This window comes from Squalius cephalus (genome assembly GCF_949319135.1).
Source record: "Squalius cephalus genome assembly, chromosome: 21".
In the NCBI taxonomy this organism is placed as follows: domain Eukaryota; kingdom Metazoa; phylum Chordata; class Actinopteri; order Cypriniformes; family Leuciscidae; genus Squalius; species Squalius cephalus.
The window spans coordinates 7,815,182-7,833,936 of NC_137142.1; the positions used below are offsets into that span (position 1 = coordinate 7,815,182).

General features: G+C 39.8%; 1 protein-coding gene across 5 annotated transcripts in view; it reads right to left on the minus strand.

Annotated features, from left to right (window-relative positions):
* pde10a (phosphodiesterase 10A) overlaps positions 1–18,755 on the minus strand; it is a 151,466-nt gene that overhangs the window by 101,295 nt on the left and 31,416 nt on the right. For 2 of the 5 annotated variants that reach the window (XM_079855135.1, XM_079855134.1), the window contains exon 1: positions 235–661. The exons of the other annotated variants lie outside the window; for them this stretch is intronic. In XM_079855135.1, the coding sequence (XP_079711261.1) occupies positions 235–298 (64 nt within the window). In that variant the 5' untranslated portion in view covers positions 299–661. Of the gene's footprint in view, positions 1–234; positions 662–18,755 lie in introns of those variants that run through there. 5 annotated transcript variants of the gene reach the window in all.

The following is an 18,755-nucleotide window of genomic DNA, read 5'->3' on the forward strand; positions in this document are numbered from 1 at the left end:
ACATAACAGGTGATGACAGACACTTATCTAAACAACTTAACTGTAATGGACATAATCATTCACACTATCTTGCAGCCGTTGCGCAAATATTGCCACCCAAACTTCACGTTGGAAATTAAGCAAACCAAAAGTTTCCCAGTATGCAGCTGCAACGCAGTGCAAGTACGCAACAAAAACGTTACATTTTACAACACCCTTATTTACTAATACCAGGAAAACAAAAAGTATACCTACTTGAGCCAATGAAACAGTCCGTAAATCTTCGGAAACAGCTTGTGGAAGGCGGACCATCTTCCATGTCTAACCGCAAGCGAGTAATGATAACTCTTGATATGATATGCGTCTAGTTTAATGTCGACCCGCTGCTATAAATGACACGATCCGACCCTGAGACGCCGGATGACATCAAAGCGCGTCAAATCTAGAAGACGCTACAGAACGCCGTGTTTGTATGCGCCCCGTACGCACATGTATCTGATGTATGTCCAGTATGTAGACTCGCCACGTCCTCTCCTCTTAGAATAATGTTAAAAAATGAAGGCAAGAGGCGAAGAGGGCTCGTCTCGAGTGGAGCCGGAGAACGGCGTTCGCGTATCTCCTCCCCGGCTCGCCGCACTCTGGCGCAGCTGCTCCGCTCCGGACTGCTGTAGTGTGCTTTCCCACTGCTCGGGGGGGAATGGGGGCGTCATTTCTCAGGGTTGGACATCCTCTTATGTTATAGTGTCGAGGCAGGACGTTAGGGAATTAATATAAAAAGCAGCGTTTAAGGACATATGGGTGCGTATAAGTGCTTCTACTAGAGGCCATTCTTCGCTATAACGACATGTTGGTGCATTTCGGGTCCTTCTCAGTACATACAGTTCGGATTTGTTTCTTTGACTTCTAGATGTCACAGTGAGTACTACTTTAACACAAGTAATACTGTTTTGTGCGTAAAAACAACGCTGTCAGGAGCCATAAACGACTGCAAGACAAGTGACAAGGCAGGCAGCAGAACTGGAGAAAACAACTGTTTGCTGCTGCGGACTGACGCGCTCTGACGTCAGCACGCGTCAATGAGTGTGTGTGTGAGAGAGAGAGAGAGAGAGAGAGAGAGAGAGAGAGAGAGAGAGAGAGAGAGAGAGAGAGAGAGAGAGAGAGAGAGAGAGAGAGAGAAAGAGGACAAATCTGTTTTTCGTTTTGGTACAGCGTACTAACGACAAACTATTGCAGGAGCGACGTTTTTCCCCTCCAAAAATGTATATTTATATAAACTACGAAATGACGGTACCGTCAGACGTAGCATTATTTCTGTGCAATCATTCGTCTGCAATTTTAATTAATGTTGAAAATGACATTAAAAACACATCCCTTTAATAATAATAATAACATAGGCCTACATACATATTTTTAATGTTATCTTAAGTGCACCATGTGTTGTTTGCTCCTAATCTTAAACAATAATAAAATGAAAGCAATGTAAGCTTGTACTGTGGATCTGAAAAGAGTAAAAAACAAGATTTTGAGATCCAGGACACATACACAGTATGGTTTTAAAGTATGTTTTACAAGAAAATACTATTTCAGTCTTTCTACATTCAAATGTTTGATTTAATGCATTGCTTGCTATTTCTTTGTAATTATTTTTTTATTTTACAATCCATGAGTGAAATTTTGTTCAAAGTAAATCCAACACTAGATTTTTTATTTTTAAATGTAGGTATATTCATAATTATAAATGTCTATACAGTATTCTTCCATTACTTAAAGTAATTTCTATTAATATTTGGCCATCATGGAAGTGCAATTCCTAACTCTATTCAGTCTAGAAAATTAAGACCATGTGTTAAATTAGCTAGTTAAATTATCATATAGTTATTTCTATTTTGCTGACTCATTCACTATAATATTAGCTATAAAGAATACATTTATAATATCCAATGAAGGGGAACAAAGGTAGTAAAGGGAAAAGGAAAAATAGTCCAGGACAACAATCAGGGAAGAGGTTAAATCAGTGTTGTATAAATTAGAAATAAGATAAAGTTTTATTGCTGTTATCCAATTTTTAAATACATTTACAATTAAATGTTACTTTGTGTTAAAAAAAAAATGTTTCTCCCTTGGCCTGTTATTATGCTTCATTATATTTTATTTGTGTTTATGTACTTATGTGATTTCTGTGTTTGTTTATATATTTTGTTTTACAAAGCCATAGTGCACAGTATGATCATTATCCGAATATTGTCCAAAATTATCAGTGTCAGTTACAGCACTAACAATGATTAAACTTCATGATGGTTTAATAGCCTTTTAAATATACACACACTATATAGGTAAAGAATCTATTAATTTCTTAAATGCTGGGTTTTTTTTTCTGTAGCCTGAAACATCTAAAGATGTGTATAGTGCTTCAGACTACCGGAAGAACAAACATTTAAGATAACTATGCTAAAATATTTTTAGGTTTCCATTTGCCAAAATCATGCAAAAATTTAATAATAATACAAACTATGTTTTCACTGGTATTGTTTATATCATTTTGAGTCAATAATGCACTTTCACCTTCACCTTTGAGAAGTTTCAGTTTGTTGCTTCAGTATGCCGTGCACAAGTTTGCAGCTCAGTTCTTTATAATTATTACAGGAGTTGGGTTTCTTTTCCAGAATCCTTTTTTACCCTGAGGTTTATTCAAAGGATTTCCTGTATCATTTTGACGTCCCATTGACGTCTGTTGGGCCCCACACTTTCCAAAACTTAGAAATATTTCTTCATCTGGTGACTGAGCATTCAGATGTTCGAGTCATTGGAGAAAATAAAAGCTTGCATCTGGTAAGAGTACATCTGGTAAGAACTGTGCATAGTCAGACATGGTTAATCAATAAGACTTGCAGTTAATTAGTTTAAAACGTTAGAGAAACTAGTTTGAAAAGACATGAGTGTTTTAGTAATGGGACTCCTGTTAAAACAACTAACAAAATTATTGCTTTTTGGTTGCTTTCTGGATTGTATATTAGTGTGAACATCACTGGAGCAGTTTATCATGGAGTTCTCCCAAGTTCATAACAAGTCTGCAAGAACTGAATGTCTTTTTGATATCACTCTGGGATGGAATACAGTAACATGCTCATTTGCAATGTGATGATAGATCTCTGATGAACTGGCCAACCATCCAGGGGTGAGTTTCCCAATCATTAGCCAACTGTGGTCGCAAGTTCTGTCGTTACCAACATAAATCGGTGTTTCTCAAAATTATAGTTCCAACGTACATTCGCAAACCGCATTGCAAACTTGTATGATTGGAATTACAGCTCTCGTCCTGTGGTTAGAAGCATAGTTTCTTGTCAGTATGACATGTGAACTTACATAGATCAAGCAAGCTAGCATGGAGTACATTCCATATCTTTCATTCCATTTAAAGGGGCTATATGTAGAATTCAGAAACCCTTGTTATGAGCAAAATCGGAGGTTAAGTGAACTGCAGCTAGCAACTTATTGCTCATGCTTGCACTTGTGCGGGCAGTTTTAAATTTGATTGTGCGAGTCAAAATTGGTTTGGGCGGGTGAACAAACTTTGGGCTGGTTTGGGATCAGTGTGGCGGTTTTCAAACATTTAAATTTTATAGGATAATTGGTTAACAAACAAAATCCAAGTGTCCATGTACTCCATCCAATCAGTCATCATGACGTTACTAAACACACATGCCAATTGCAGAGTTAGCTGGAGTTGGTGTTGACGTCGCTGATGAGCCCACACTTTTAGCCAATCACGAGCGTGATGATTCATGAGTGACAGGTTTTTAGCTTGTAGCTCAAATGATCGATCGCTATGCCAAAGTGGCATACATATAAACTGTAGTTCCAGTAAAGAGTGGAAGAGTGACCCAAATCTTAAAACGTGGATTACACCTGTGGTATGACACATGAACTTACATAGATCAAGCAAGCTAACATGCAGTTAATTTCATATCTTTCATTCCATTTAAAGGGGCTATATGTAGAATTCAAAAATGTCTCGGTTACGTATGTAACCCTTGTTCCCTGAAGGAGGGAACAGAGACGTAGTCGACGTGTCGACTGATTGGGATCACGCTTAGGGAGCCTGTCATCTTCGAGTATTGTTAAAACGAGCCAATGCACATTGGCGTGCGAGTATTGCATCACACACTCCACCCCGCAGTGCGGGAATAAATACAGAAGTGGATGCACGCACCAATTGTTTTTCGCTGAGGAGCTGAGCGGAGGCCGGAGTAAGTGGTGGTCCAGCAATAGTGGCGACGGGACTACGTCTCCGTTCCCTCCTTCAGGGAATGAGGGTTACATACGTAACCGAGACGTTCCTTATCAGTTCGGTCATGTTCGACATAGTCGACGTATCGACTGATTGGAATCTTCTATTAAAACGCCACTAGAGCTGCCACCTTCCAGTGTCTAGACAAAAGCCTTCTGATCCCCCCGCATTATTGAGGCGGAGATAGGACAAGGCTTAGGCCAGGGATGTCACTGCTGTTCCACAAGACCACTGGGAAAGCATTCCCCTTTCGTTGGAAGGAATACACATCCTGCCCGTAGAGAGGAAACGTGAGGGTTACACGTTATGGACTTGGCGATTTACCGTGCAGTACTACATATGGAATGTCACTGAGGTGGCTCCAGCCTATAAGAGGGGTGAGACTCAACCAGTCAGTGACGGCAGGGCAGGCTCTGCCAAGGGAAGACACGGGCTTGCCTCAGGGAGCCGTACCGTGAAAGAATACACATATGGGATCGCCGTAGTGCTCACAACATATGGACCCAGCCTAGCACAGGTTCCACCAGTGCATACGAGTGTTAGGCCAGTCATCGGACACTCCGCCACGTCCGTTGCCGAAGGGTGTGGAGGACCTCAACAGGGTTCGGCTAAAGAGGAACTCTACTAGAGCACAAATGGCGCACGTATCCAGTTCATAGGAGGGGAATGGCGCAGCAAGCCTACACTTCGAACTGGGCTTACAGTGAAACTGGCTTCATGTGAAGGGGGCCCATGGGAAGCAACCGGCTCGACACATAGGCTATTTTTCTAGCGAATATTTTTCTATGAAAATCTTTTCTGGCCCAGCCCGCAGCCCTAAAAACATCTGTCAGCGAGGCACCCCTGTGTCAACGCCCAGGAAGGAGCTACACTCTCTTTTTGGAGAGGCTCACCACCCAGGGGGCACAGTGCACCTTGGAAAATACACACCAAGATGATGGCAACCACTATCCAGTAGGCCAACCTCTGCTTGGAAACAGCCTTCCCTTCTGCTGGTCTCTGTAACAGACAAGAGTTGGTCTGAGGTCCTGAGGCTTTGCATTCTGTCCAGTTAAAACCGCAAGGAGCGGAAGGGACAGAGAAAAGCCAGGGCTGGGTCTGCCTCCTCCGGGGTAGCGCTTGCAGGCTCACCATTTGGTCCCGTTTTAAGGGAGAGCTAGGAACCTTGGGCACATATCCAGGCTGGGGTCTCAGGATACCATGAGAGTTGGCCGGCCCGAATTCCAGGCACGATTCGTCGACCGAAAATGCGTGCAGGTCCCCTACCTTCTTGATAGAGGCAAAGCAAGCAGGAGAACTGTTTCTTTAAAAACAGGATTTTTAACTCAGCTGCCTGCAGTGGCTCAAAGGGAGGTCTCTGCAGTGCAGTAGCACCAGAGATAAGTCCCAAGAAGGTATAGATTCAGTCTCCTTGCTCCCCTCAGGAATCTGACGATCAAGTTGTGCTTTCCCACGGATTTGCATCCACTGCATCATGATGTGCGTTAATATAAAGGCAACATACATTTTGAGGGCGGAGGGAGACAGCCCTTGCTCCGACCCATCTCTGCAGGAAAGAAAGCACGGAAGTGATCGAACACCTTCGGGGGTCTTCTGGGTGAGAAGAACACCACTCAACGAACAGGTTCCACTTCAGGGCGTAAACAAGCCTCATCTTTAGAGGGTGCTCTCGCAGAAGTGATGGTGTCTACGACATGTTTGTGGTAGATCACCTAGAACCTCCGCTTCGGGACCAGACATGGAGGTTCCAGAGGTCTGGACGCGGGTGCCAACGGCCTGCGTTGTGGAAGGATAGAGATCTTTGCTGAAGAGAAGTGACCCTTCAGGTCGAACGCTGCAGACCAATCTCGGGGACGGAGCATACGAAAATGTGTTTCTTCGTTCACAACTTGAATGGAAGCTTGTAAAGGGCCCGACTCAAGAGACGCAGGTCCAAGATTGACCGTAACCCACCACCAGGGCGAGGTCGGATGCAGTGCGGAGCTCACCCATGAGCTCACGGTCTGGGCTACCCTCGTGCATGTTCATGAGTGCCTGGACCTGGGGGACCTGAAGCAGCACCATGGCATGCAGAGAGGAAGCGGCTTGCCCACAGGCTTTGTAAGCCTTGCGCGTAAAGACGGACGAGAACTTACAGGCCTTAAAGGGGAGACGAGGATCCCCCTTCAATGAGGAAACGCACGGATGGAATGGCATCTTGAAAAAGACGCAAACACACCCGTGTTGCTCTTTCAGGAAATGGGACCCGTCACCAGTGCCGGAGCACACAGGGGAATGACCGCGGCAACACTGTTACAGTAACAGTGAAGCACTCACTTCTTTCGCCCTCAACCAACCGTCAACAAACTCAGAAATTTGATGCTGTTAAAACATCAGTTGAGAGCTTCAGAAGCTCGCGATCACTGCTGCACTCTCGCTGAAAAAACACCAGCACTGGGAGAGTCTTCCAGAAGAATACCGACACACTCGCTCGTTGTACACAACAACACTCTTCAGAGACATCGACACCAATCGGCTCCGAATCGAAAGACAACTGGTGCGTGTATCCACTTCCGTATTTATTCCCGCACTGCGGGGCGGAGCGTGTGATGCAATTCACGCACGCCGATGTGCATTGGCTTGTTTTATCAATACTCGAAGATGACAGGCTCCCTAAGCGTGATCCCTATCAGTTATGATCAACACCGGAGGCCGTTAAGTGAACTGCAGCCAGAGCACTTGTGCACATGTAACATACAAGAGTGTTACCAATTTGGGCAGTTTTAAATTTGATTGTGTGGGTCAGAATTGGTTTGGGCGGGTGAACAAACTTTGGGCTGGTTTGGGATCAGTGTGGCGATTTTCAAACATTTAAATTTTATAGGATAATTGGTTAACAAACAAAATCCAAGTGCCCATGTACTCCATCCAATCAGTCATCATGATGTTACTAAACACACATGCCAATTGCAGAGTTAGCTGGCGTTGGTGTTGACGTCGCTGATGAGCCCACACTTTTAGCCAATCACGAGCGATAGCAGGCAGACGTGATGATTCATGAGTGACGTGTTTTTAGCTTGTAGCTTCAAGTGATCGATCGCTATGCCAAAGTGGCATACATATAAACTGTAGTTACAGTAAAGAGTGGAAGAGTGACCAAAATCTTAAAACGTGGATTACACCTGTGGTGGAAGATGACTCGAAGCCTCTTTGTAAAGATAATTGTAACTCTGAAAGCACAGTTGAATGACTTAATTGAAATCCAATATTGGAATACTTCTGGCCATCGTCGTGTGCACACTGGCCTGGGGTGCGTTTCCCGAAAGCGTTGTTAGCCAAATATGGTTGCAAGTTCTGTCGTTATCAGCAGGGGTTAAAGTGGGCCGGAACGATCCGGAACTGTGTTCCGGCACCTCAGATAAATTAGCCTAAAAAATAAATAGATTCATTAAAGGAGAACTCCGGTCAATTTTAACATTGAGCTCATTTTTTTGTAAATTTGCAGTGCTGTCAGTACAGAGAACAACGACAAAAATCGGTGTTGCCTACACCGTGTTATCCTCTTTTTAAAATTTGCACCCTGTTGACTTCAATGGGGCAAGTTTTAAACTTGCTTTTAGCCTCTTAACATCCTTGATGTGTCATTACAAGTGCCCAGCCATGTGAGTGATTCCTTTAGAGTGAACGCGGGTGAATCTGACTGCAGTAGATGTGAAAGATATGAATAAAAATGATGTTTATTCAGCCAGTAGACAGTAGTCGATTGTCGAGTTCACGCGCATAGGTTTAGTACGTACGATCATGCGCCCGAACTCAACAATCGACTACTGTGGACTTCAACCGAAAACAGGATGTAAATACAGGTATGTGCGCTGGCTGAAATAACATCATTTTTATTCATATCTTGCACATCTACTGCAGTCAGATTCACCGCGTGTTGACTCTGAAGGAATCACTCACATGGCTGGGCACTTGTAATGACACATCAAGGATGTTAAGAGGCTAAAAGCAGGTTTAAAACTTGCCCCATTTAAGTCAACAGGGTGCAAATTTTAAAAAGAGGATAACACGGTGTAGGCAACACCGATTTTTGTCGTTCTTCTCTGTACTGACAGCACTCCAAATTTACAAAAAAATGAGCTCAATGTTAAAATTGACCGGAGTTCTCCTTTAATATCAATGATAGCGTGATGGTAGGCTATTGTTAAAAAAAGACGCGTGCACCGTCAAATTGCATCCAGCCTGGAAGGAGTCCTTCTGCATCAAATCAAAACATAATATCACCCCCTGGCCCCGCCTTCACAAACACGCTTCCCGACGTTATGTTCTAAGTCACGGTTCTCCAGTCTGATTTGAGTGCATCTACGCCGGTTCACGCATGCAGACAAAGTCATTGTGTTTACAGTTGCCAGTGGCGGATTGGCCATCGGGACCAATCGGGGCCGGACCATTTTTTAAATATATATATATACATTATTTTTAAAGGCTGAAAGCGCATAGGACAGGTTTTTATCGCTTGCACGATTTCACTGTGGTTATAATAATAATAATTTAATAATAATAATAGTAAATGTTAAGCATTTGGCCCAATCGGCAACGGCCGGCCTGGTCCCGAGATGCAATCACGGTGGTTGAGCTCGGTAAAGTTAGTTTTAGGTTTTAGGTTAGTTTTGTTTTCCCATGCCACTTTTCTATAGGGTCGGCAGTCTTACAAAGATATCAATAGCAGGATTAGTTTTAACATTATGTAACCATTGTATATCGACATGAAATATTCATTTAAAATCACCTATGTGCGTTAATGCTGCATATGTATACCTGAGAATGTTTTGACGCGTTTCCACAGCGCATTATACCTAAGGGAACGTCTGCTAATTCCACCAACTGCGTTAAACGTAGCCTATAATTTGTATTATTTAAAATTACTTTTAACATTTAAAAACAGATTTTCAAATTCCAAAGCTTGTAGAAGGTTCTTATTGGCAATATTGACTTAGGCTACAGATTTCCTGGTAGCCTTAAGTAAATTAACTTGTCAAAGAAAATGATTCATAAAACATATAAATATCAGTTGAGCCTACGTATGTTTAATTTCTTCACTGACACAGACGAAAATGAAAAGACTATCAGTCAAAGTTCAGCTTTAGGAGGGGAAGAATTAGGTCAGGATAAGGAGACTGAGAGAAAAAGAAAGATGAAGATGAGGAGAGAGCAGGTATTGACAAATAATCTAATGCCCACTGACATGGTTTTAAAGCTATTTCTTATCCATTTTTTGGCCTTCAAAAGTCTTACATTGCACATATGTAGGCTAGAGAAATCCAAATTTGGATATCCACGAACATCCTCACTCTCACTCGTGCTATATTGCTTAATAGTAGCATGCGGTGTAGGCCTGTATGGAAGAAATATAGGGAGAATTACATAAATACAAATATAAAAAAGGTTAATGAAACATTACAGGCCATATTGGTATTTATTGTGATCAACAATTATATTCTAGCCTTCGTTGAGGACCATTTGGAGGTTTTTGTCACCACCGTCAGACTGTACGTCACCACCGTCAGACAGAAAACCTGACGGTGGTGACGTATGACGGTGGTGACAAAATCTACTCTTTCACATGATATACATGAGTTGTTCACATTAGCCATCTTTTTTTCCCTCTGTTGCTATCTACTTCAGACCTCTTCTTAAAAAGTATACATTTATGTCATAATCGAATCTAATATTGTTTTATACAAAAGAGACGGTGTTGACATGTTATGGTTGTGACAGTAGCAGTGTCCAAAAATATGAACAAGTCTAAGAGAAATTAGCAAACTTACAGGAGCTTGAGTGATCTTGAAGCATGCAGAACAGTTGAAGGTTTGAAAATGGGGTCCCCAGTAATTAAGTTGACCTTGTAGTTGCCTGATTTTATTGCTTTTTATAAATATCTGACGGTGGTGACGAATATGTGGGACACATTTTGAGCAACCACAAAATAATTGTAATATGTATTAAAAACTACAAACAGTGAGGTTTGAACAATATTTACTATGTACTCTTTCATGTGGTAAAGATATTTTTCAATTTAATTATTACGTTTTGTTTTTTTAATCAAGTTGAAATGATTATCTCCTATCCGAGGACAACTGATTTTGTAGGCAATGGGCCAGCATATAATCATTAAATTAATACAAATTAAAAATAAACCTATAAAAAAACCTTACATATGTGCAAAAGACCCCCTGATTATAACCTTGATTCTTTTTATTCATGAAAATGTTATTAATTTCCAACAGAATTAGCACTTTTCTTCGTGGGACATGTTTTATCCAAATTCCCAAGAATCAGTGATTTGCAAACAGCATCACAAAGTTGTGTGTTTGGAACGACAGATCTCGACATGTGGTTAGAAGCATTTCTTGTTTGCATGACATGTGGACTCAAGAAATCCTTATCTTGAGCAAAATAAGAACACTGATATTCAGTATAATCTATATCTTTTATTTAGAATACATACAAATTTACGTCTTTTAGTTTGTCAAGAGATTTAAAGATCCGTTTTTGAAGAGTGCGCATGTGCGAACGTGCTCTAGTATGTAAGAACGAGCCTATGATTCAATCTGGAAATAAAGCAAAATAACTGAGAAAAATTAGAAATAGTCCTCAGATGCCATGTCTGTAATTTATAGCAAAACATCTAGCATTAATTTGATCTCAAACAGATTCATTAAAAGTAGTTATTACTCCACCACCTGCGTGACATCACTAACCAATGACATATTTGTGAGAGTATGGTTTCGGGAAACAGACGTGACTAGCTAGTTGATTTCTTCAATGATGCCTCGTACTCTATGGTAGTTAAGCAGCAAGTTACCTACATTTATTCTTGTTCGAGAAGCTGTTTCATAGATATACTTCACAATGGGGAAGAAAAGACTATCACAACTTCCGTTTCATGCTCCAAAGATGATTGTATGTTCATTAATTGCACTGTAACATCCTTTATGATAAGTCACTACCTTTATCAAAGGACATCTAAGATGTTATAATGTGTGGGGAATAAGTTAAATTCAATTATTTTAGTCCAATAATCCCAGAAAGGTGTTCTAATCAATTTCCCCTACGAAATTTTGAAGGAGCACAATCAATTTAAACTTACATAAACAAGGTTTAAACTTACATAAACTTTCATATTAGAGATCTTTTGCCTGTTTGATTTGACATACAGCAGCTCTCTAGTTCACCACTTCATTGCTTTTACCATGCAACCACACTGTAAATAGTTGTGTATACCCTGGCACAGTGAATTACAGGGTAATAACCATCTGATGGAACCTGCCCTGTAACAGTAAAACGCCACATCAGGGAAGACCAACAGTGACGTGGGTGGGGAGCTCAGGGCTGATGAATGCGGATCCATTAAGAAAATGTAAAGCAGAAATGTCAGTCGGGACTTTGTGAACAAGGCATTAAAAGAGTAATTTTACAGCTACCTCTTTTTTCCCATTCTAACCACCCAGTGTTTAGAGCCAGGAGGCAAAGGAAATATTCACAGACCAGACTGTGGTTATTATGTCATTCGGCTTTTAGGGATTTCCTAAGCTCTGTATGTTCAAGTGGTATTACTCTTAACATCAGCGAGCTTAGAGGTGCTGGAAATGAAGATTTCTATGTCACAGATTTTTATTGGGATCCTGTAAAAAAAAAATTTTTTTTTTTTTTTTTGTCTCAAATGTAAAATTTACATTTATTCATTTAGCTGACGCTTTTATCCAAAGCGACTTACAATTGCTATATATGTCAGAGGTCGCACGCCTCTGGAGCAACTAGGGGTTAAGTGTCTTGCTCAGGGACACATTGGTGTCTCACAGTGGATTCGAACCCTGGTCTCTCACACCAAAGGCATGTGTGTTATCCATTGCGCCACACCACCCAAATTTAGTATAATATAGTTTTTTGCTGAAGTATTAAATGTTTCTTTATCCAAAAGTATTTTGTCACTGAAATACAGTGCTATGCTCTAATTCTGGTAACAGGCGAAAAAGATTATTTGAAACATGAGCCCTCGTTTCTTTTGCAAATGGGTGAATGTGGTTGTGATGATGTAACGTGGCAAAAGCTTAGCTTATCAATATTATTCAACCATAGGGGTGCTTCCCTTACTCTCAAATATTTTACTGTTGTGAAAAATAAATAATCTATGTGACGTAATGATCCAGAGATCAGGCCATTTCCAAGCCCATCTTCATTCATCTGTATTTTTGGTCAGATTTCCTAGAAGAGACTGACTATTTTAAAATGTGTAAATTTAAAAAAAATCTGAATAGTTTTGCATTGTTTTCTAATACCTTCTGTGTAAAAAGTTGTCTATAGTTTTGTTGAATCCGTCCACTGATAATTCATTTATTCAGCCTACTGCTTACTGCCCAATGCAGAGTATGTTCTGTATACTGATTTTATTTTTTTTTTTTTTTTTTTTTTAAGTACAATATATTGAAACTATGCAGTATGCAATGATAAATCTTTTTAAACAATGAGTGTTACAATATTGTCACCATATCCTTACAACATTGCATTATTAATTCAGCAAGTTATAAATATAATGTTTATTTTACATTTTTAATTTTGAACAATGTTATAATCTTTCAGTCAAATCATGAGTAATGAAAGATGTAAAATAATTGTGCCTGACTATGTCTAGGTTATTGCAAATGGCAGGTGAAATCAAGCACATTGCATTAGTTTTGCACACATGCAAACATTATTGTAAAAAAAAGTGATTCAAAACCATCTTCATAAAATGGATAATCATAAACATAAAATAAATCATAAAACTGCTGTGCAAAAACTTATGAAATACATTGTTTTGTTACACGTGAACAATGACACATTAACCAAAACTACAAATGGGTCATGTAAGGTATAATGTAATTTTACATTATTTGTTGTGTTATAATTCTGTAAATATAAAAATTCATTTGTTCATTTTTTCAAACATTACTTCAGAGAAGATATAAATATGGTGCAGTCTGTTAAACCGATTGATAATAGGCTTGTACTCTTAACTGTAGCTTAAAATATAAAGCCCAATAGGCCTGTATAGCAAAGGCAGCAAGCTGCAGCTGCCTGTAACATCAGTGGTGGAGGAGTATAATGTAACAAAAACACGACAGGCGATGATGCTGCGAGACAGTAAAGATCCAAGAGTACGTCAGGCAGACATTGAGGTCAGGACGGGTCGTACATGGTCAGCCAGCAAAGGCAGAGAAGAGCCTGCATCATGCTGACATTGTCGGGTCAGTCATCCAGGGAAGGCAAGGGCTAGGCTGCTCGACCAGGGCAAGCTGGAAGCAGGCGAATCCAAGGGACCAGCGCGGCATGGTGCAGAGGGAGGTCCGTAAGGCAGAGGAGAAAAGGTGGCATGTTAAGTCCGCAGCGATGAATAAGCAGGGCAGCTGGATGAGGTGGGAGGGTGTGCGGGAGAGGGCTCTGACTTGACAGAACATCTGGAGCATGGAAAAGCACTGGATGAAGTTTTTGTTGTGTTCCGTGTATGACATCCTACCTACTCCATCAAACCTACTTACATAGGGGGTAGCAGAAAGACCCAATTGCATGCTCTGTGGAAGACCAGCTAACCTTAAGCATGACCTTTCCTCACGCAGAACAAGTTTGGCAGATGGAAAATTTCAGTAGCGGCATGACCAGATTTTGACTCCGCTGACTGCCGGAGTGGAGCAGGCAAGAAAAGAAACCAAGACAACTTGTTAAGGGGCCTTGTTTCATTCAGTTTCTTAGCTCTAGGGAGTGCGTGGCAACTGAGATGAGGAGTAAAGGAGTCCTGGCCACGACAAATGACTGGGAGATGCTGGCAGACATTAAGAAGCAGCTCAAATTCCCAGAGGAAATAATCCACTCTAGTCTCAGACCTGACACTGTGCTCTGGTTGAAGAGTACCTGGCTTGTCAAGCTGACAGTACCCTGGGAGGAAAGAATGGGGGAAGCACACAAGCGTAAGCTTAAGAAATATCAGGCGTTGATTCTCAAGTGTCAACCCGGAAGGATAGAAGGCTTGGAACCTGCTGGTGGAGGTTGGCTACAGGGGTTTCACAGGGCAGTCACTTTGGAGGACCCTTGGACTGCTTGGGATTGACGGCCAGGACATGAAGCAGCTAGTAGCAAACATTACCAAACAGACAGAGTTAGTGGATATGTAGGGCCCTATAATTTCCGCGATCATGGAATCGCGGAATTGGCAAATTAACGCGGAATCTAGTGTTAACGCGGGATTTCGCGGAATTTTACATATTTGGGATGAAATTCTGTTTTTGTGTGGGAGAAGAATGTATGTCTGGGGAAAATGCAGACCGGGGGAAGCAAATCTGGGCGACACAACCCCTCCCGTCATTGCAGCTCCCCCTTCAAAACAATGAAAGCATGGCCAGTCGAAGTGGCTCTCCACGGCTTTGCTTTCGTCAGCGAAAAAGTTAAGAAACTCAACGCTAAGCCCTCAGTAGTAGTCCTACAACTTGAATACTTGTTTAAGTAACTTTTGATAAAATGTTTTTGGCTGTTACATGATGACAAATTCAACTTTAATTTCATAACTCAGGGAGTACTTGCTGTATTTTGCCTTGTTTTTGATGCACTTTAAATGTACTGTATGGAAAAGATGATTCTTATCAGTACTTTATGTATAACTCTGAAATTGAGAGGTTTTTTTTTTTTTTGTCCTTTTTCTTTTTACTTGAAAGAAAAAGCTAATGGAGCACTTTTATTTAAACCTATATAAACTAATATAATTTATTTTACTGGACAGTTTAAAGCTCATAATCATTCATATTTTGTTGTTACTTGAAGTACTTAGAGTGCAGTGTTATGTTGCATTAGTGTTATGTTATGTTGCCCATTGCAGTAAATGTGATGTTTGTTACCTCAATAAATTTAAGGTCATTCCTATTTTATTTGTGTACATTTTAATCATTAACATTAAAAGCACATTCTTTTTACGACTAAAGTAACAGTTAAGTGTAAACAAAAAAAAACTGAATTCCCAAAAATTAAAACGGAAAAAAAGGATTTTGCAAAAATTAAAACGGAAAAAACGGAATTTGGGAAAAAAATTAAACGGATTTTATAGGGCCCTAGATATGGATACAACGAAATGAGTAGTGGCAGAACCAATATGGCGAAGGGCCAAGAACATCCTGAGTTTGCAGGTGAAGAGCGGGAGTGGAACTAGGACACTGGTTCCACCGTCAAGCCCCCCTCCCCGCCCTTAACTCAGCCAAGTTGGAAGAAGTTGTCTTGAGAGAGGAAGAGGGGATAGCAATGTCACTGGTTCACAGATGGTGCAGGGTGAGTACCTGTAAAAGTGAGCAGGTTGCAATAAACCGTATCATATTTTGCATATAGTAATAAACAAATACGCAAGGGGACTTTGTGAATAATGGCTGTTATATTCTACATAAATTTGCTTAGCTTTCTGTGGAGATTTGAAGAGCATAGACTAGAGTTTAATCAGAGTCATCATTGTTGTTATGCACTGTAACAAATTAAGCTTCTCATTTGACTCAATTAGCACCTTTTTTGTTGCCATACACAAAGTTGTTTTAGCTATCATTGCCCTTTGTCCTGATTATGTCCTTTGATTCCTGTTTCCTTCTGTGTTTAGTTCTAGTTCCTTTCATTGTCAAACTCATTGATTAGTTCATTAAGTTCACCTGTTTCTCATCTAGTTTCCTTTGTTTGTATCTTGTATATATATTCCTGTGTTTCAGTTACTTCTTGCCGTTGGAGCGGAATGAGGCTGAACGATTGTTAATGAGAGACAAGCACGACACAAGGCTCTAGAGCAGTGGAGCTTTTATTATCCCGCAGACGACAGCTTCCGCTTCTTCCGGTCATGAGTATATGGGGTAACGCAGCGTTGTTTTGATCATATTAGATACATTTGAGTGTGTTGAAAGTTATGTTATAATGCTACTCTGTGCGTTCACTTTTTTGGTGTTTCCATGTTTTCTACAAAATAAAACCAGAAATCGAGGATAACGCGGATATGATGTCACTGATAGGTTAAAATTGCTTATTTCTCTGGATTTAAACATTCTTGGAAACATTTGGGATAATGTAAGAACACAAGTCAAAAAAATAATAAAAATAACATTGTTCTAGTGGTTTTATATCCATTTTTATATCCATCCATATTTTAATCCAAAAATCTTACATATTGTGCCTTTAAATCAGGTGTTATACATTTTAATTGTGTTGATTATTGTACCATTTTCTCTTTTTTTTGGTTTTCTATTAAAACGGTGTCGTGTTAGCGGCCCCTAAGTTAATAACTAATGATCGTTGCGACGGAAGTGAATCAGTCAAATCTAACTTTAGCTGGACAATAACTTTATTCTAGACTAGAGTACACAAGTCAAAAAATTTATAAAAATAACATTGTTCTAGTGGTTTTTGGATATTTTAATCCAAAAATCTTACATATTGTGCCTTTAAATCAGGTGTTATACATTTTAATTGTGTTGATTATTGTACCATTTTCTCTTTTTTTTGTTTTCTGTTAAAACGGTGTCGTGTTAGCGGCCCCTAAGTTAATAACTAATGATCGTTGCGACGGAAGTGAATCAGTCAAATCTAACTTTAGCTGGACAATAACTTTATTCTAGAGCTGCTATAAAACCAAAACAATCTCTGTTACTTTAATTTCCTATTATCACTGTAAAGCCGCTTTGGAACAATCTACATTGTTAAAAGCGCTATATAAATGAAGATGACTTGACTTGACTTGAATTTTGTATGTAATTCAAATCCCATATCAAGAAACAAACGTAATGGAAACAAAGCTTTTTAACTGTGTTGTTAATATGCATAACTAAATAGGCCTCCTCATGCATCACAGAACAAACTAAACTCGGCTTGCTGATATCTATGATGCTTTTAAACCTCTAAACATAGACATTTTTTTTTTTGTTGTTAATTAAAATATGGTAGTCCATTTTGTGAATAGCGCTTATTGAATAATATTCAATTATGCAAAAAAAAAAAAAAAAAAAAAAACATTTTTCAAGCTATTTTGAATGTGGCAGTTTAGCACCAACATCGAAATATTAGGATCATGGTTAGTGGTGCTTTATTTTATTCTAAATATAATATAGAAAATAAGTTATTGCTTGCTTATAATTCGCATTATAAGTAGAATATAAGGAAGTAGACTTAAAATCCAATGAAATTCAAAGAAACTGCTGTAAATGTAGTTTCTATAATATATTAAATTTTCAGTAAGAATTACATATAAAAAAAAAACACTTAAACATGCCATTATTCAGTATTTCAAAAACATTATGTTTGAAATGCCACCTATAGAAAATGTATTCCAACCTTAATGATGCGATGACAAAACATTTAAGGAATTATTCAACATTCTGTTGAAAATTTAATTCAAATGCACACTCAAAAGCCTTCTTTACAGATACACCCACATGCACATGTACTTAAAACCCACAAACACAACACACGATTTTGAACTCCTCCTCTACGTACTGCTGTGCAAGGTTACAGGCTTCTACTGCAATCTTTAAACACACACACACACACACACACACACACACACACACACACACACACACACACACACACACACACACATTCTCTCTTTCTTTAAACGTCTGCTGTGACAATCCACAGGACAGCCGGGCCATTGACGTCAGAGACAGGCCTATGAAAGAAAATGAGTCCCTAGAGGCTTGAGGAAACTTATACTCATCTTCACAGCTAGTAACTATTTCAACAATGATAAGAGGCAAGCATTTAGCCGTTATTTAGACAGCGCCTGAAAAGAAAACCCCAGAATGCATCCAGACTATAATGACATGCATGACGGTGCTTTCATCCACACACCATTTGTGGTTTTCATATTATTATGGTCTAGATCATGACTGTAATTTTTCCCTGGACAGTTTTGTCTATTTTAAATGAGCTCCACGTTGCTGCCTGTGTCGTTCAAGATATCTTTTGTGAGCAATACCAGATAATCTGCAAATACAGATAAAACACATTTTTTTAAAAATGTGTATAGCTGGTACTGTATGTAATTCTGAAGCCAGTCAATCTCAGTGATCATTGGTTAAACGAAATTCACTGACGTACCACTGATGCATATTGAGATTAGAGTGACGTTAAGGCAGCGTTATAGTGTTGCCAGAGCTGTGCCGTAAAGAGAATATGAGCGGAAGGTGCCACAGTAGCAGAGCACGGGGGGAGACACCACATTCATATCTGTCGGCCCACCGTCATTAAACTGATCTAGGACAGGACGAGCTCCAGCATGTGTACACTATGAAATCTTTCATTCCTGAACAAAAATTTTTTTGATTTTAAATATTGATCACAATCAATTTAATAAATTTTCTTATTATTCTTGGGGTTGGGCTCTGCTGACTAGGGCCAGTAAGCATTTGCCTAGCAACCACTAAGAATACCCTAGCAACTCCGATGAGCTTTGGAAATA